This window comes from Corylus avellana, chromosome ca3 (assembly GCF_901000735.1).
Source record: "Corylus avellana chromosome ca3, CavTom2PMs-1.0".
Lineage (NCBI taxonomy): Eukaryota > Viridiplantae > Streptophyta > Magnoliopsida > Fagales > Betulaceae > Corylus > Corylus avellana.
In genome coordinates this window covers 20,415,313-20,434,985 of record NC_081543.1, presented here as the reverse complement: position 1 = coordinate 20,434,985, position 19,673 = coordinate 20,415,313, and the positions used below count along the sequence as shown (strand labels likewise).

General features: G+C 44.5%; 1 protein-coding gene across 9 annotated transcripts in view; it reads left to right on the top strand.

The window, feature by feature from the left end:
• Positions 1-19,673, top strand: part of LOC132175743 (molybdenum cofactor sulfurase) — a 112,194-nt gene continuing 92,521 nt past the window's right edge. For all 9 annotated transcript variants that reach the window (XR_009439457.1, XM_059587775.1, XM_059587778.1 and 6 more), the window contains exons 1-2: positions 1-193; positions 322-420. Coding sequence is in view for 8 of the 9 variants with exons in the window: in XM_059587775.1 (XP_059443758.1) it covers positions 82-193; positions 322-420 (211 nt within the window). In the remaining variant the exon portion in view is untranslated. The remainder of the gene's footprint in view (positions 194-321; positions 421-19,673) is intronic.

Sequence of the window (19,673 nt, the reverse complement as noted above, 5' to 3'; positions counted from 1 at the left end):
AGGAGCAACGCAGCCACGCTCGTTTGTGGTTTTTTTCTTTTCGTAGCTCTCTCTCTCTCTCTCGCTGAAAATCCGAAGCTCATGGATACAGACAAGGAAGAGTTTCTCAGGGAATTCGGTGCGGATTACGGGTACCCAAACGGGCCCAAAACCATCGATGAAATCCGAGCTACCGAGTTCAAAAGATTAGACGGTCAGAATTTCCCTTTTTATTATCGTTTGGAAAGAATTCAAAGTTGCTCTCTGTTTGGTTCTCACGAAATGGTAAATTTTAGCTGAGAATCCTGGTGGTCTTTTTGGGTTGAATTTTTGGAATTGTAGGTCTTGTATACTTGGACCATGCTGGGGCAACTTTGTACTCTGAGTTGCAGATGGAAGCAGTCTTTAAAGATCTCGCCACTAGTGTTTATGGAAATCCTCGTATCCTGCTGAATTTTGCGTTGTGGTGGAATTGCATCGGTGAATTTTTGGTAGTGCTTACTTAACTTTGAAATTCGCATTGAGAATTAGGTTGAAGTCCCGTTGTTGTGTCATGCTATAAAATTTGTTTTGGTTGTGAGAAATTATATAAATCAGATTTATAAAAAAAATGTATAACAGCTAAATCTCGAATTGTTCTGAAGTTGCTTCAATTGGTTGTGTTTTAAGCCTTAGGTAATGTCTCGTCAGCATTTCCAAGTAGTTGGTTTGCATAGGGATTTGAGGGATCAACTCTTATCAGTTGGGATGAAGGCTTAATGGGGTAGCAGTCAAGGTTTGGAAGATGAAAGAAAAAATGGCACTTGAGCTGCTACTACAAGTTACATGAACGATTACATCCCAATAAAGAAGGAAGAAAATAAGAACTAATTGATGATGAAATAGAACTCTTCTTCCAACTAGGTCTTTGGGGCAATGGATTTGCAATGACTCCTTTCTTTTCGTTTCAAATTTTTTATTTAATGGGATTTCAATCTATCTTTGAACTTTACTAAGATGAAACAAGTGTATGCATTTTAAATCATTCATTTGAACTTAATATTCGAATTCATACCCGTTCCCTAAATTCTTATTGCCTAATACATAGAGTAGTATGTTCAATTTTATGCTCTTAATCATATTTCTGGAGACAGCACTTTCTAAGAAAATTATAAGTTTTATTTATTTATTTTATTATCATAAATTAGATTTTAGACACCTTTAATGTGGTTGTCTCTCATGTATACAATTTGTGTACAAGGGTTCTGCCAGTTTTTCTTTTCAATAAAATTATTACATTTATAAGGAAAAATTATAACTAGAAAAGTTTCCTAAGGCTTTAGGGGTCATATATTTATAGGTGATCTTGACTATATAGTTTATGGTAGTATGTATAGTGATATGTGATTACTTCTATAAGATTAGGATCAAGTGGATTGTGAGCGAGTATATTACTTCAATTTGGATAGTTAAAGGGCAAGTGGATTACCATGGGTTAAATCATTATTATAGTAAATGGATCTCTTTCATTAATGATTTTTTTTTTGGTCTGACATATCTTTCATTAATTACTTTATCATTTTGATGATAATTTTCATCATAGTTCTGTTATAGAGTAGGATTTAAAGAGATACACTTGCATGGCTTAACTTAAAGGTTGTTGGATGAGTCTTTGATTTGATATGATATGATGCATCGCCTTCAGGTTAGATGGAGTCTTTTTGGCAAGTTTGGAAAAAATAGTGCTCTTGCACTTTGGCTTTACATTCTTGTTTTTCTTCTCCTTTTGTCTTTATTTTTTTAGTAGGTATTGAATCAATGGTCACACCCTAACCCCATTTTTATGGAGGAAGGAACCATTTTGAGCTGGAGCATGTTGACTGTATTTATTATTTTATGGGTTTGGAAATAGATGAAGAATATTGTTTTGGTGCTCATTGGTTGTTAAATGCGACTACTTGGGTTTTATGGAATGAACATTGATAATATAAAGAATGAACTATCCAAATATAGATAAACAAATTATGGAGATATTTTTAATCAAAAAATTCTAGTATGGGTAATAGAAACCACAGAGAAATATTCTGATTTAGCACTTAAAAACATTTGGGTCAAGTAATATTGCAACAAATATTCTGAAATTGATGGGTAGGAGATGCTTGAAATGACAATTTTTGTTTTATTGGATCTTCTAGTTGTAAGGAATGAAGATTGAAGAGAACGTTGAGTATAAAATGAGATTAGCTGTAAGAAATCGAAGATTGAAGAGAATGTTGCTCATAAAAGGAGATTAGTTGTAAGAAGTGGAGATTGAAGAGAATATAGATAATAAAATGAGAGTAAGATGAATTGTACTTGAGGTTTCCTCTCTTTCCAATAATATCTATTACTTGAGAAAAAAATAGATAGAATTGAACAAAGTAATCATTAAAGGTGTTATATATAACGCTGGTAATAATTATTTAGAAATTGAGTGGTGCTAAAGTGAGTATTGAGGATGGATGAGCAGCATTGCAAGAGTTAGAATAAGTAGTAGATGCATTTTTGAATAGTAAGATAAGGTACCATTCATGGACAAGATGAGGGTTAGTTGTCAAAGAAATTTTGACAATTTAAGACATGCCTGGCCATCATTGCAGTTGTATAGAAGAATGATTCCATTCAAGTTAAAGGTGCCAAAAAGACAATAGGAAAGAAAGCCAAATGTTGATGTGGAAGGCAGAAAGGACCAAAGGAATGCCATGAGGTGGTCTGTAGAGTCCAAAGTGTTTGAGGTGTTGATCAAGGGAGGGGTATTAGGGGTGAGGATACTCGAAAGGAGCAACAGTAAATTAAGTCCATTTTCTTGAAGAAGGATGAGTTAGTGTTGTTGGTGCACATAGTGGAGGATTTGGTCGCAGTGGAGACGTTTGAGGTTTTTTGGGATCAATCCAGAGCAAGGTTCCCACAGGTTATTGCACAAAAATGTTCTAACAGACATGGACATTTTCTGACAGTAGAAGAATTTGATGGAAGGCGAAGATGTGGTTCGATTATCATTCCAGAAGGTCGTTATGGACAAGGTTGGGATCGATTTATCAAGGAGGTTCGCTTGGAAAAGTCTTCTCTTTGTGAGGACAGAGGGGTTAGGGAGGTCAGGGAGGGGGTCAAGGATAAGGGAGGGGTGGGCAGGAGGAGCTATGCAGAGGTGGTGGGGTTGTCGTTGCAGCCGCAGAGGACTGCTTTAATTCTTCCTCTGAACCGGTCGCCAGGGTGCCAAGGTGGCTGAAAGAGGCCTCTGCAGAGTGGGATAAGAAAGAACAAGTATCTGCCAAGTTAGTGGGGGACTCAAAACAGGTTAATGCTTCAGGGTGGACTGCCGGTGGTAATGGAGAGGTTACGAAGAAGATTTTCCTTACAGGAGTGGCGGGACTGCCCTGCACAAAGGATGGGACGCCTTCGGGTTGCGTCAGTTGGGTTTCGGCAAGCGATTCACTAATTCCGGCGAACAGGATCTACCCCATGGTAAGGCAGCCAGCAGCGTATCTTGGAACTGATCACGTGAAGGGACGGAAGGAGATTGGCTGCCATGATGTGCAGTCTTTCTTGCGTGTGAAAGGCGAGCTCATTAATGCCAAGGAGACGTTGTGCAGGTTAAAAGGTGAGATTGACGTGGGTATGGAGAGGCTGGAAGCAGCAATTAAATATATCGAATGTCAGTCTTCTATTCCCAAGGCTGATGAGCTTCATGTTTGTAGGTCGGCAAGAAGGAATGTGAACAATCTTGGGGTAGTCAAGCAAAAGAAAGCATATGTGGTGCGGCCCAAATGGATTCGTGATAAGCCCGGGAAAGCTATTAAGATTTATTTCAGGAAAAAGGGAGCTCGGCCCAATTTGGATAATGGGCTTATCAAGGGTTCTGTTAGTAAGGCCCTGCTCATTCAAGAGCTTAAGGCCATGGAACCTGGGACAAGCGTAGTGGAGTTAGGAGAGAGCTCGCGTGCTGGGCCGGAGCCGGTAGGTGAGTTGGAATCGTCGGAGGGTGGCCTCAAAACTCCGGTGGGCGTCAATGATCCAGAGCGCTCGCCCCACGCCGTCAGAGTTGTCGGCGCTGTTTCCCTCTTGCCAATCGAGACCGCGGCCGCGGTAGAGGAGCCGCTGAGGGTAGCATTGATGGGAAAGGGGCTGGCTGATCCCCACGGGATGAGCGAGACTATGGCCACGGCAAAGGCGCCGATGAGGGTAGATTCGGCGGACAAGGGGCTGATAACGAAGTTTCTGGCGAGGGTTGGAGCTCAGGATGAGGCTTTGACAGTGGACTGCATTGTTCAGGCAAGACCGATGATGGATTCAACTCCGGGCTCTCTGGGTAAGTTGCAGGCTATCCCCTTAGTTTCTGATACTTCTCTTCCTCTGGAACTCGGCCAAAACGATCAATCCTCTCTTAAGTGTGGATCGAGGGGTTCTGACTCGGGGATTTTGGGCAACAAGCCGGGCAAGTGGGTGTCACCAGCTTCCTCTGGGTCTGTTGCCAGTGACTGTGAGGAGTCCGGGAGGGAAGTTTTCCTGGGGAGCAACCTCGTTGGTTAGTCTCCGGGAGTTTTGGTGTTGGGTATTCTGGGTAAGGAGCCGGGGATATGCATGTCATAGGCTGTTAATTTGGGTGAAGTTCCTACAGTAGTGGAGGGTTCTCTTTCCCAGGAGTCTTTTGTTCTAGACTCGTTTCATGAGGAGCTGGTGGTGGAGCAGGAGAGGGACTTTATTATTAAGGCATGCAAGGAAGTTGGGTTATCTTGTGATGGAGAAGAAGGAAAGTTTGAGGAGACCATTGGGTTACTTATGGCTGACAACAAAGGCAATGGATTGGAAAGGGAAGAGTGTACTCCTGCAGCTAAAAAAGGTAAGAGGAAACTTTATAATTTGCAGTCTTCTGTTAATTTTGTGGGGTATTCGTCAGGGAACAGAAACAAGGGGAGGGGCCAGCCGAGTTAAATCATGAAGCTCAAGATTCTTTCATGGAATGTGAGAGGATTGAATGAGAGGGATAAGAGATTGATGGTTAGGAATTTACTGAGAAGTTGGAAGGCAGATATAGTTTGTTTCCAAGAGAAGAAGATGGATTTTATTTCGTATAACTTAGTAAGGAGTTTATGGGGCCGCCCGTATGTAGAGTGGTGCTATGTTCCTTCCATTGGTGCCTCGGGGGGTATTTTGCTCATGTGGGACAAGAGGGCTGTTGAGAAGGTAGATGTAGTGTTGGGCAATTATGTGGTGGCTTGCTCTTTCAAGAATGTCGAGGATGGCTTTGCGTGGGCGTTTGCGGGGGTGTATGGTGTCAGTCAGATACGATATATATATTTAGCCATAATTAGTCTTTCTAGTTATGGTATATTTTTGTATTATAGCTATAGTATCTTGTACTTAATATGTAGATTTTAGTTGCCTTATTTGTTCTCCTAGATTGCTGTAATCGCTGAGATACAGCCTGTAATTAGCTAGACAATTCCTATATAATATGAGAAACCCTCACATTGAGGGGCATTCAGTACAATTGACATGGTATCAAAGCCATCATCTAAATTAGGGTTGTTTTCAATTACCTGTTGAGGGGCGTAGGAATTGTGAAGCATGGGTTGGGACTGGGTTGTTGTTTTTTGTGGCGGTCGATAACTTTAGGGGAGTTGTCGATCATTCTGGTGGATTCTAAACTGCTATTCGGCAGTTTCTTGGTTTGTGGAGAATCCTTGGTGGTTGTCGGCAAGGTCTGTGGTGGTTGCCGGCAAGGTCTGTGGTGGTTGTCGGCAGGTTCTGTGCAGTCTTGGAGCGTTCCCGACGATCTGTGGTGGTTGTCGGCAGATTCTGTGCAGACACGTGGGCTTTCGGCAATCTGTGGTGTTGTCGGTGATCTGGGCTGTCGGAGCTTTGGCTCTGTCGGTAGGTTCAGGTGTGGCTGATTTTATTTTGGTGCTTAGGCTGGCAGGGATCTGGGCTGTTGGAATTTTGGTGCTGCTGGCAGGTTTAGGTGTGGTGCGGTGAGCGTGGTGGAGCTGCTGCAGGTTCTGTTGTGGTGTTGAGAGTGGGTGCGGACGGGGCTTGTGGTGTAGCTGCTGCAGGTTCTAGTGTGGTGTGAGTGCGGACTGGGCTGCTGGACTGGGCTGAGGATCTGTGGGCTTGTGGGCTTGCTTGTGGACTGCTGCAGGTTGCTGTTTGGTGTGTTTGGGCCTGTGGACTATGCTTGTGAACTGTTGCAGGTTGCTGTTTGGTGAGCTTTGGGCTTGCTGTCCAACAAATCTAGTGGCCTATTACTTCTTTATCAGGTTTTATCATTTCTGATTTTATTTTGGTTTCATCATGTCTTCTAGCGAGTCTTTCGGGGTCCGTTTTACGGGAAAAAATTATTCTACTTGGGAATTCCAGTTTCAATTGTTTGTTATGGGAAAAGAGTTGTGGGGCCATATTGACGGTAGTGATCCAGCTCCTACGGAACCTAAGGAGTTGGCTAATTGGAAGGTCAAAGATGCACGTGTGATGTTGTGGATCTTAGGGTCTGTCGATCCTCTTATTGTGCTCAATTTGAGACCATATAAGTCTGCAAAGACTATGTGGGAGTATTTGGTGAAGGTTTATCACCAGGATAATACCGCACGTCGTTTTCAGTTGGAATATGAGATTGCTAGTTACACAAGGGAATCTCTCCATTCAGGAGTATTTTTCTGATTTTCAGAATTTGTGGGGAGAATTTTCTGATATGATTTATGCAAAGGTACCTGTTGCATCTATCTCTGCTGTTCAGGCTGTTCATGAGCAAAGCAAGAGAGATCAATTCTTGATGAAATTGCGCCCTGAATTTGAGGTTACTCGCTCAAATTTAATGAACCGGGATCCTTCTCCATCTTTGGATGTTTGTTTTGGAGAATTACTTCGCGAGGTGCAGCGTCTTCTCACACAGGCTACGTTCCAGCACGATTCCAACCCAAATCCAGTAGCCCATGCAGCATATGGGAAAGGGAAGGGTAAGGATATGCGCAAGGTCCAGTGTTTCAGCTGCAAAGAGTATGGTCATATTGCCGCCAATTGTGTAAAGAAATCTTGCAATTACTGTAAGAAACAGGGCCACTTTATCAAAGAATGTCCCATTCGGCCTCAGAATCGCCAAGCTACCGCCTATCAAGCTGCAGTGAACACCTCTTCCACTCCAATGATGTCCTCAGCGTCTTCTTCTGCGGCCGGATCATCTGTTCTTACTCCTGAAATGGTCCAGCAGATGATTATGTCAGCCTTTTCCGCCTTAGGGCTCCAAGGTAATGGTACTGCTCCGTATAAGTCGTGGCTTATTGATTCTGCTGCATCCAATCATATGACCAAATCATCTAATACTCTTTGCAATGTTCGTCCATATCTTGGTTCATCTCATATTCAAGTAGCTAATGGGAGTCATTTAGCTATTAATGAAGTAGGAGATATCAATCCTTCATTCCGAGATGTTTATGTGTCTCCTGGACTTTCTAATAATCTTATTTCAGTTGGCCAGTTAGTTGAGAAAAACTGTGATGTCCATTTCTCTCGTGATGGTTGTCTTGTGCAGGATCAGGTGTCGGGGAAGATACTCGCGAAGGGGCCTAAAGTTGGCAGACTATTTCTACTGCATTTTTCAATTCCTAGTTGTTTATCTTTGGCTTGTATGACAGTTAATACTCCAAACGAAGTATGGCACAAACGTTTGGGTCATCCAAACTCTATTATTTTGTCTCATATGTTAAATTCTGGTTTGTTAGGCAATAAAGAACGAGTTTCTAAAAATTTGTCATTTGACTGTTCTGTCTGCAAACTTGGTAAGAGTAAGACACTTTCCTTTTCTTCTCATGGTAGTCGTGCTACAAAATGCTTTAATATTGTGCATAGTGATGTATGGGGCATTTCTCCTGTCATTTCTCATGCTCGATATAAATATTTTGTGACATTCATAGATGATTTCAGTCGTTATACTTGGGTCTATTTTCTTCGGGCTAAATTTGAGGTCCTGTCTATTTTTAAGACCTTTGTAGCATATATTGAAAATCAATTTTCTACAGGTATTAAGATTTTGAGGTCTGATTCTGGTGGAGAATACATGTCCCACGAATTTCATGATTTCTTACACCACAAAGGAATTGTCTCTCAGCGCTCTTGTCCTTCTACTCAGCAAAATGAGGTGGCGGAACGAAAGAACCGACATCTCTTGGACGTTGTTCGCACCTTATTGCTTGAGTCATCCGTTCCATCTAAATTTTGGGTTGAAGCATTATCTACTGCAGTTTACTTAATTAATAGACTGCCCTCTCAGGTCTTGAATTTTGATTCTCCTTACTATCGTTTGTATCATCAGCATCCTAGCTATCTTAATCTGCATACTTTTGGATGTGTTTGTTTTGTTCATTTACCTTCTCATGAACGTCACAAACTCTCTGCTCAGTCTGTTAAATGTGCATTTATGGGTTATAGTATTTCACACAAGGGTTATGTTTGCTATGATTCTTGTTCTAACAAATTTCGTATATCTCGTAATGTTGTTTTCTTTGAGAATCAATGTTTCTTTTCTACACATGTTGAGTCATTGCTTGAAATTAGTATTCTACCGTGTTTTGATGAATTGACTCCTCTCCCTGAACGGTTCAAATCTGGAATTGTGTATACTCGACGTCTACCAACTTTGCCCCTCCCGAGACTGACCCTTCATCCGACCCTGTTCTGACAACTTCTCCGAGATTGATTTATCATCCGAGACAGGTCCGATCAGTTCTCCCACGCCTCCTGAGCCTGGTCCTCGACGATCTGCCCGAGTATCACATCCTCCTGATCGGTATGGTTTTTCTCACACTTCTTTTAATGCTACTTTGTCTTCTATTTCCATCCCTACATGTTTTTCCGAGGCCGTTAAACATGAATGTTGGCGAAAAGCAATGGATGAGGAACTTCAGGCTCTCCAGGACAATCAGACATGGGAGGTGGTTCCTTGCCCTTCTAATGTTAAAGCCATCGGTTGTAAATGGGTTTACTCGATTAAGCTCCACTCTGATGGGACTCTGGATCGGTATAAGGCACGATTAGTTGCTATTGGGAACAGACAAGAATATGGGGTGGACTATGAGGAGACATTTGCTCCGGTAGCGAAGATGACCACAGTGCGTACGGTTATTTCTATTGCCGCCTCCCAAGGCTGGCCGCTTCACCAGATGACGTCAAAAATGTTTTTCTTCATGGTGATCTCAAAGAGGATATTTACATGACTCCTCCTGCGGGTTTGTTTTCTTCTCCATCTGCAACTGTGTGTAAGTTAAAGCGGTCTCTCTATGGCTTAAAACAAGCTCCCCGGGCATGGTTAGAAAAATTCAGGTCTACGCTGCTTCGCTTCTCCTTTGTCCAAAGCCAATATGACTCCTCTTTGTTTCTTTGCAAGACTCCGATTGGTCTCGTTCTTTTACTTGTGTATGTGGATGATATTGTCATTACTGGCACTGACTCCAGTTTGATTGGCCATCTCAAGCAGAATCTTCAGGCTTCTTTTCATATGAAAGACCTTGGTCCTCTTACGTATTTTTTGGGGTTGGAGGTGCATACCGATTTTTCAGGTATATTCTTGAATCAACACAAATATACCCAGGACTTGATTCGCCTGGCTAGTCTTCAGGATTCTTCTTCGGTGGATACTCCTATGGAGGTTAATGTGAAATATTGCAATGAGGAGGGTGATCTTCTTTCTGATCCTACTGTGTTTCGACAGTTGGTAGGCAGCTTGAACTATTTGACTATTACTTGGCCTGATATTTCCTTCGCTGTCCAGCAGGTTAGCCAATTTATGCAAACTCCACGCCATCTTCATTTAGCTGCGGTTCGCCGTATCATTCGCTATCTTCAGGGGTCACCTAGCCGTGGGTTGTTCTTTCCAACCGGCTCTCCTCTTCGCCTTGTTGCTTATAGTGATGCAGATTGGGCCGGATGTCCTGATACTCGGTGGTCTGTCACGGGTTGGTGTATGTTTCTTGGTGATTCTTTGATTTCTTGGAAGAGTAAGAAACAAGCTCGTGTTTCTAAATCATCTACTGAATCCGAATACCGGGCAATATCTGCTGCTTGTTCTGAGATTGTCTGGCTTCGTGGGCTTCTGGCTGAGCTTGGTTTTTCTCAATCTGATTCTACTCCTCTCCATGCAGATAATACTAGTGCCATTCAAATAGCTGTTAATCCTGTTTACCATGAACGTATGAAGCATATTGAGGTAGACTGTCATTCTATTCGGGAAGCCTTGGACACTCGTGTTATATCTCTTCCTCATGTTTCCACTGATCTCCAGATAGCTGACGTATTCACGAAGGCCATGACACGACAGCGTCATCAGTTCATTGTGGGCAAATTGATGCTTCTTGATCGACCAACATCAATATGAGGGGGATGTCAATCAGATACGATATATATATTTAGCCATAATTAGTCTTTCTAGTTATGGTATATTTTTGTATTATAGCTCTCTCTAGAATGTCTCTCTCTCTCTCTCTAGACTCGGATGAATTTCAAAATTTGAATTTTTGAAAGTTTTTTCTGCGATCGGTGGCGCGGCTGGTGCTGCGCGTTAGGGTTCGGCGTATGGAACGCAGTTTCTCTTTTGAAGCCAAAACCTTCTGCCTTTCGGCAAAGGTTGGGTGTCCTAACCTTCGTCTGGAGGAGAGGAGAAAAGGTTTCGTGGGGTATATTTACGCGAGCATTCGGTGTTCGTCGTGGTTGGTGGAAACGGTGGAAGCGGCGATTCAGGTTCAGGTGAAGGAAGAAATTGCCAAATCTTACCGTGAGGGTGATAAGGCCACGATGGTCCACGGGGGAGGTAATAAGGCCGGAAGGTTCTTGGAGGTATCGGTGTTGGCTGAGGGTGGTCGTAAGGGAGTCATTTGGCTTCCGGAGGGACGTTTTGGGAGGGGCTGGCGGCGTTTCGCGGGAGAGCTTCGGCAACTGATGGCGGCACAGATCAAGTCGGATGGTACGGCGGAGTCGGGGGTTCCATCTTCGGCGGGGTTTCTAATGGATGGTCCTTCTTTGGGGGTCGATTCCGGGAGGTCTTTCGTGGATGTCCTTCGATCTTCTCCGGGCGTCGAGGCGAGAGCAGTTGAGTATCCGAGGTCTCTCGATTTGCTTCCGGGGTCGTCTTGGTGGGATTCGGAGTATGACGGTTTGGGGTTGCGGTCTGCCGTGGATTGCTCTGCGTTGGAGAGCTTGTCTTCTCCTCTGGTGGAGGCGGCTGGTTCAGTGAGTTTGAGGAAGAAGAAGAAGGGCAAGATCGGTATTAGTGGATTGATGAGGCTTCTAGGGCAAATCCAACGTAAGTTGGACTGGGTCTGTGCAGGGGTTGTCTCGAAGCCCAATCGCAGGAGTAAAAGGGCTCGTTTTTTGGGCCTATCAACTTCTGCTTTGGGTTGTGATTCCGGGTCGGTCTCTGAAGTGGGTTTGGGTCAAAATTTGGATCCGGTTCAGCACTTGGATCCGGATTTCTCAGATCCAGTCCATAACTCTTTCTCATTACCTTTGGAGTCTGTATCGGCTGGGATTCCTCTAGCCTCTGAAGAGTGTTTGGAGCCGTTCGCTAGGTCTTCTTTGAGTTTGCAGGTTACCGGTTTGGATTCCGGCGATGGGTCTTCCCCGGCAGTGTTCTCTCTCTCTCCGGTGCGAGTTTTGGGCGAGATTGTTGGGTCTGCCGGTGACGGGTCCTCTCAGGGGGCTACTTTTTCCCTTTCTGCGGAGGCTGTACCGGCGAGCACGTTGCGCAGGGACTGGGAGGGCTCTCTTTCTTCGATGCCTGAAATCTGCCGGGGTGCGTCTGTGTCTTCGGAGATTTCTGATTCGGCTCGTCTTTCTATTCTCAAGGAGGCCTTCGCTGTTCCTTGGGAGGTGGACTCTCCGGCGAGCTCTTGCAGGGATAGGGAGGTTCCTTTTTCGGGGGAGGAGGAGCTGGTTGTTCGTCCTTCTTCTCCGGAGAAAGGTTTGTTTCGTCGTGGGTTCTTGAGTCCGAGAGCTGTCTCTCCCGCTCCGGTGGTGTTGAAGGATTCTTTGTCTTCTAAGGGAAAGGACCCTGTTCTGGTTCCCTTTGCGCCGGTGGAGGTTCAAGCTGGCTGTTTTCTTTCCCCTGCTACTACCTCATTGTTCTCGTCGCAGGGATGCACTTCACTCTCGACTACTTCCCTTCTCGATGGGGCGGCTGAGATGGGGAGGAGTCTTAGCCGTCCTTTTCCTCGCATGACAGAGAATGGTACTCCCATTTACTCCTCTAAATCCTCGTCCCAACTGTTTTATACCCGGAGGGTGAAGGAAAAAGTCGCAAAGCAGCTGCATAAGAACAAGGATCTGCTTGCTGAGGTTGAAGTTTCTGCCCCTAAGGTTGAAGTTTCTGCTTCTAAGGTTAAGGGGTTGAGGGAGCACAATAATCTGGATTGCTCCATCTCTCCGGTGAAGGGCCGGCGTCGGCGGGGTTTTTTGGGATCGAAAAATGCTTTTTCTTTTCCCCCTGAGGTGCACTAGGGTTCCACCTGAGGTGCACTAGGGCTTTTCTTGGGGTTTGGTTGGGTCTCTTGTATTCCCCTTTGGATGGGTGTTTGGTTTGATTGGGTTTTTCTGGGTTTTTGATTGGTTTGTTTGGGTTTTTTCTGGGTTTTTCTGGGTGTTTTGTTTGGGTTCCTTTGTATACTTTATTGTGTACTTAGAGGCGCTTTGCGCTTTTTTTTATATATACTACATTACTTATCAAAAAAAAAAAAAATATTTTTGTATTATAGCTATAGTATCTTGTAATTAATATGTAGATTTTAGTTGCCTTATTTGTTCTCCTAGATGGCTGTAATCGCTGAGATACAGCCTGTAATTAGCTAGACAATTCCTATATAATATGAGAAACCCTCACATTGAGGGGTATTCAGTACAATTGACATATGGCCCTAACAGAGTAAACTCTAGGCGTTTTCTTTGGGAGGAGTTAGCAGGGGTCATGAGCTGTTGGGACGTGCCGTGGTGTATCGGTGGGGACTTTAATGTCACTCTCTATCCTAGTGAAAGGTCGAGGGGAGCTCACTCACGGTCGGCAATGAGGGACTTTGGTGAGTTCATCTCGGAGCAGGGTCTCATGGACCTTCCCTTAGTGGGGGGGATCTCTACTTGGTCAAACAACATTTCTTGGTCTAGGCTTGACCGCTTTCTTGTCTCCCCGGATTGGGAAGCCCGCCATCATGACTTGCGTCAAAAGAGGTTGCTTCGGGTTTGTTCCGATCATGCTCCTATTTTTCTGGACTGCAATTCTTATTCGGGAGGCAAAAGGCCTTTCAAATTTGAGAATATGTGGCTCAAAGTGGAGGGTTTTGTGGATAAAGTGCGCAGCTGGTGGGACTCGTATCATTTTCAGGGTACTTCGAGTTTCATTCTTTCTAAGAAGATGCAAGCTTTAAAGTGGGATATTAGAAGATGGAATGACCAAGATTTTGGCAATGTGGGGGTTTATATTAAGACTCATATGAAAGATCTTAAAGCTTTGGATAGGGTGGAGGAAGAGAGAGGTCTAACCACAAAAGAGGTTGAGAGGAAAAGGGTGCTCGCAAGCAAGCTAGAACTCTCCCTCCTTCAAGAAGAAATCAGTTGGAGGCAAAAATTTAGGATCTGTTGGTTGAAAGAGGGCGACAAGTGTTCTTCCATCGGATAGCTAATGCCAACCGAAGACAGAATTATATTGAGTCTTTGAACATTAATGGCACTATTACTTCTGATCAAGAGGCTATTAGAAATCATATCACTCACTTTTATGAGACGCTCTTCACGGAGACTCTTAGTTGGAGACCGAGGTTGGATAATCTTCATTTCGACATGTTGGAGGTGAATGAGTCTTCTAGTTTGGAAGCCCCTTTCGAGGAAAGGGAGGTGTGGGAGGTGATTAAAAAAATGGATAGGGACAAGGCTCTAGGTCCGGATGGCTTTTCTATGGCTTTCTTCCAGAATTGCTGGGAGGTGATCAAAAAGAACACCATGGCTGTTTTTGCGGAGTTTTATGATCGAGGTAAATTCGAAAAAAGCCTCAATGCTACGTTTATTGCCCTTATTCCCGAAGTCGCATGGGGCTTCCAATCTGAAGGATTTCCCATTAGCCTTGTGGAGGGGGGGGGGGGACTTATAAGATTATTGCGAAGGTTTTAGCCAATAGAATGAGGGGAGTCATGAATCGGGTCATCTCCAATCCGCAGAACGCCTTCGTCAAAGGTAGACACATTTTGGATTCGGTGCTTATTGCCAATGAGTGTCTGGATAGCCGTTTCAGATATGGGGATCCCGGCCTCTTATGCAAGTTGGATATGAAGAAGGCTTATGATCACATGAACTGGAAGTTTTTGCTCTACTTATTAAGAAGGTGCGGTTTTGGTGAGAAATGGTGCTCATGGATTGAACATTGTATCTCGTTGGTGCGGTTCTCGGTGTTGATCAATGGCTCTCCTTCCGGTTTCTTTGAGAGTTTGCGGGGGGTAAGACAAGGTGACCCCCTTTCGCTTTTCTTGTTCATTATGGTCATGGAGGCGTTCAGCAGGATGATTGATGCTTCTATTAGTAGGGGTTTCTTTAACGGCTTCTATGTGGGTGCTAGAGAGCCTGAGCGGGTAACTGTTTCTCATCTTCCTTTTGCTGATGATACTCTAGTTTTTTGTGGGGCTACTCCTGATCAAGTTACATTTATTAAAGCCCTCATTATTAGCTTCGAGGCAGTCTCAGGTTTAAAAGTAAATCGAGCTAAATCTGTTTTGGTCCCAGTCGGTGGTTCGGTGGAGTCGGGTGAGTTGGCTGGTATTCTGGGTTGTGGCACTAGCTCTCTGCCTTTGAAGTATCTGGGTCTTCCGCTAGGGGCTTCGTTCAAGCTGTTGGCTATTTGGGATGATATGTTGGAGAAAATTGCTAGAAGGTTGGCCCCTTGGAAGCGCTCATATTTGTCCACGGGAGCGAGGCTCACGCTCATAAAAAGTACCTTATCCAATCTTTCCACTTATTTTTTGTCCCTCTTCCCCATTCCTGTTTCCGTGGCGAATCTCATTGAGAAGATTCAAAGGGACTTCTTATGGGGGGGGGGGGGTTCAAGGAAGAGCCTAAGTTCCATTTGGTCAGTTGGAATGAGGTTTGTTCTCCGATTGCTGAGGGTGGTCTAGGGATTTGGAGCTTGCGTCTTTTTAATCAAGCTCTGTTGCGAGGAAGAAGCTTGGTGGAGAAATATTTTGGTGGCAAAGTATGGGGTGCATTGGGGTGGTTGGCGTTCTAAAGTCCCTCGTGGATCGCATGGGGTGGGGTTATGGAAACACATTTGTAGGGGTTGGAGGTCGTTTCAGTTCCATTTCAGATTGGATCTTGGTTCGGGTGGGAAAGTCAAATTTTGGGAGGATTTATGGTGTGGCGAGATGCCCCTCAAGGATGCTTTTCCATGCCTTTTTAACATTGCTAGCAATAAGGATGCTTCCATTGCGGATATTCGGGAGTGCATAAATGGGATGGTTCATTGGAATGTTACTTTTACTCGCAGAATTCATGATTGGGAGAGATGGTTTTAGCCTCTTTCTTCTCGTTCTTGTATTCATTATCTATTAGTGGGGTAGGGGAGGACTGGATGTGGTGGATCCCTTCGAGAAAAGGGAAGTTTGAGGTTCACTCTTTTTATAGGATGCTTGCCTCCAAAGATTCCAATCACTTCCCTTGTAAAAGTATTTGGCGCACCAAGGCTCCTTCGAGAGTGGCGTTTTTTGTGTGGTCGGCCGCCCTTGGGAAATCACTCACTCTGGATAATGTTCGGAAAAGAGGTATTGTTGTGAATCGAATGGGGAGTCTGTGGATGATGTAGGACATGTGTGTCCCCACCCCCAAGAATAAATAGTTTACTTTTAATCCTTTCCCTACTAGGAGTATATTTACTTTTCCTAATTAGAATTATGTTTACTTTCCCTACTAGGATTATGTTTACTTTCCTACTAAGATTAGATTTACTTTCTCTACTAGAAGTAGGTTTACTTTTTCTCCAAGGATTTCTCTTCTATAAATAGGCTTGCCTATTATGTAAAACTCAATCAATTGAATTATAATCAAATCAGAGAATTCTCTCTCAAATACTCTGCGGAGTTTTATTTTTATTTTTTTGCCTGCGGGCTTGTTTTATCTTTTGGGTAGAAGACGAAGACGCTTCTCCTTGCAGAATCAAAGACGCTGCTCTTTGATTAATTACCTTAGTCTTCCGCTACGTCAGTTGGTATCAGAGCAGGCTTTATCCTGATCATGACCAATCAGCGCAACGGTGACGATTCCCTAAACTACGCTGCTCGTGACAGGGAGGCTCCTTGGAGAGCCGAATTCCAAGAGCTCCAGCAGATCCAGCAAACGATGCAACAGGAGATACGACAGGAGATGCGCCAGATGCGGGAGATGATAGAGCGCATGCACATAGGTCCTAATCGTAATCACAGGGACAATGATGCCCATGATGACGATGGGATCCGAGTAAGGCCTATTCCTCATCAACCACTTGCACCCATAAACCGACCACCGGCCTATGACGATCCTAGTGACGATGAAGACTTTGCTGAAGGAGTATTCGGACGGGACATTGAGGTAGATCGAAGGGGCGAATTACATAGAGGAGTCGGTCGTGGTGGCACAGGCTTCAGAGGTTATGAGCGTGGTAGAGCTGGCCATATGGGGAATGTCTATGACGGCGCTGGCTACCGGGATGCATATGGAGGGCAACCCAGGCGTCAGGATCTTGCTAGGGAGGAATCCCACGAATACCGAATGAAGATTGATCTCCCATCATTCAACGGGCATCTTCAAATCGAAGATTTCTTAGATTGGGTGATGGAAGTAGAGAGGTTCTTTGATTATATGAGTATTCGCGAGGATCGCAAGGTGAAGTTAGTGGCATACAAGTTCAAGGGAGGAGCTTCTGCTTGGTGGGAAAAATTACAGATTTCCCGAGCCCGACAAGGGAAGGGACCTGTAACTTCATGGTTGAAGATGAAGCGGCTACTCAAAGCACGTTTTTTACCACCGGACTTTGAGCAACGGCTATTCCAACAATACCAAGAGTGTCGACAAGGAGGTCGGACCATCCAGGCGTATGTTGATGATTTCTATCGCCTATCTGCTCGGAATGATCTCATGGAAACAGAGGATCAACAAGTTGCAAGGTTTATTGGTGGACTGCGTGTGGCAATACAAGATAAGGTTTCTATGCATCCTGTCTTTACTTTGAATGAGGCAGTTAGTTTGGCAGCCCGAGCAGAGAAGCAACTGGAGAGGCCTAAAGCAACAACCTGGGAGCGAAACCCGAGCGATTCGACGAGACCAACGCAGGGACGGGGAAAACAACCTCTAGTCCCGACTGTCACACCAAGTCAACCAGTGACTTCCACGGGAAAAGGAGCCAGTAGCAGTTCAAGCACCTCGAGACAACCAGCCAACAATCCATACGCACGGCCCAATCTAGACAAATGTTTCAAATGCAACCAACCAGGACATAGGTCGCATCAATGTCCCCGGAGGCAGATGGTAAACTTGATCGAACCTGAGCCAGAGGGAGGGTCCGAGAATGGAGATATTGATACACCCGAGTATGAAGAAGAGGAGTTGGCTGACGCTGATGAGGGAATCCCACTTTCCCGATCCTTAGTAATTCAACGTTTACTCTTGACACCGAGGCAAGAGGATCAATCTCAAAGGCACAAGATTTTTCGTACTCGCTGCACAGTCAACCAAAGAGTATGTGATGTGATTATTGATAGTGGTAGCGGGGAGAACGTAGTGTCGAAGGAGATGGTTTCAAAGTTGGGTTTGAAAACTGAGAAGCACCCAACTCCATATAAGATCGGATGGATCAAGCGGGGAACCGAGACACTAGTAACCGAGAGATGTCGTTTCACATTTTCGATCGGTAAGCATTACTCGGATTCTATTTTGTGTGATGTTGTCGAGATGGATGCATGCCACTTAATCCTGGGAAGACCGTGGCAGTTTGACGTGGATGCCCAGCAGCAAGGAAGAGCCAATGTCTACACTATCTTTTGGGATGGTCGGAAGATAACATTTCGACCCTTACAGGAAGTCAAAATTCTACTCATTCCAAGGGAAAGCCGGTCCTCCTATCCACTGGATCAGAATTTATAGAAGAAGTTAAGGAGGCCCGAGACATCATAGCATTGGTGACCAAGGGAACCCCGGGCTCCGTCTCACAAGAAGTTCCCGAGATAATGCGACCGATGTTAGAAGAATTCCAAGACATCATGCCTAAAGAGATGCCCGAAGGACTGCCGCCCATGAGAGATATCCAGCACTATATTGACTTAGTGCCGGGAGCAAGTCTCCCGAACTTGCCACATTATCGAATGAACCCAAAGGAGAATGCTATTTTGCAAGAGCAGGTAGAGGGGTTAATTAGGAAGGGACACTTGCGAGAGAGTATGAGTCCATGCGCAGTACCGGCCCTACTTGTACCGAAGAAAGATGGGAGTTGGCGAATGTGCGTGGATAGCCGGGCAATAAACAAGATCACGGTCAAGTATCGGTTTCCAATTCCCCGAATAGGTGACATGTTTGATATGCTATCTGGGGCTAAGATTTTTTCGAAGATTGACTTGAGGAGTGGATATCACCAAATCCGTATACGACCGGGAGATGAATGGAAAACTGCGTTCAAGACTAAAGAGGGGCTTTATGAGTGGATGGTGATGCCTTTCGGCCTTTCGAATGCACCAAGCACTTTCATGCGACTCATGAATCAGGTACTGAAACCTTTTATCGGAAAATTTGTCGTTGTCTATTTCGATGATATTCTTATCTATAGTCGCAACCCGGTGGATCACATGGATCACGTGAGGAAAGTGTTGGAGGTCCTCCGTGAAAATAAGTTGTTTATCAACTTAAAGAAGTGTAGTTTCATGATGGATCAGTTACTCTTCCTCGGATTTGTAGTCGGTGCCAATGGAATCCGAGTGGATGAAGAGAAGGTGAGAGCAATCTGAGAATGGCCCACGCCCAAGTCAGTGGGAGAAGTAAGAAGTTTCCATGGGTTAGCAACTTTCTATAGAAGGTTCGTTCGGAATTTCAGCAGTATTGTAGCACCGATCACCGAGTGTATGAAGAAAGGAAAATTCAATTGGGGTGAAGAAGCCGAGCAAAGTTTCACAATCATCAAAGAAAAGCTATACACAGCACCTGTACTTGCCTTACCTGACTTTGACAAGCTGTTTGAAGTTGAATGTGATGCATCAATCGTCGGGATAGGAGCTGTGTTATCTCAAGAAGGGAAGCCCGTAGAATTTTTTAGTGAGAAGCTCGGAGAAGCAAGACAGAAGTGGTCAACATATGAGTTGGAGCTTTATGCTGTCTTGAGAGCCCTCAAGGTGTGGGAGCACTACCTGATCCAACGAGAGTTTGTCCTCTATACTGACCATCAAGCATTAAAGTTCATCAATAGTCAAAAGAATCTGAATCAGATGCATGCTTGGTGGGTTTCTTACATCCAACGGTTCACTTTTTCTCTCAAGCATAAGTCGGGAAAACTGAATCGTGTAGCTGATGCTTTGAGCCGCTGAGCTACCCTACTGATCACCATGAAAGCTGAAGTGACTGGATTCGAGTGCCTAAAGGAGTTATATGAGGAAGATGAAGATTTTGGTAAAACCTGGAAGCGTTGCAAGGCAGGGCAACCAATTTCC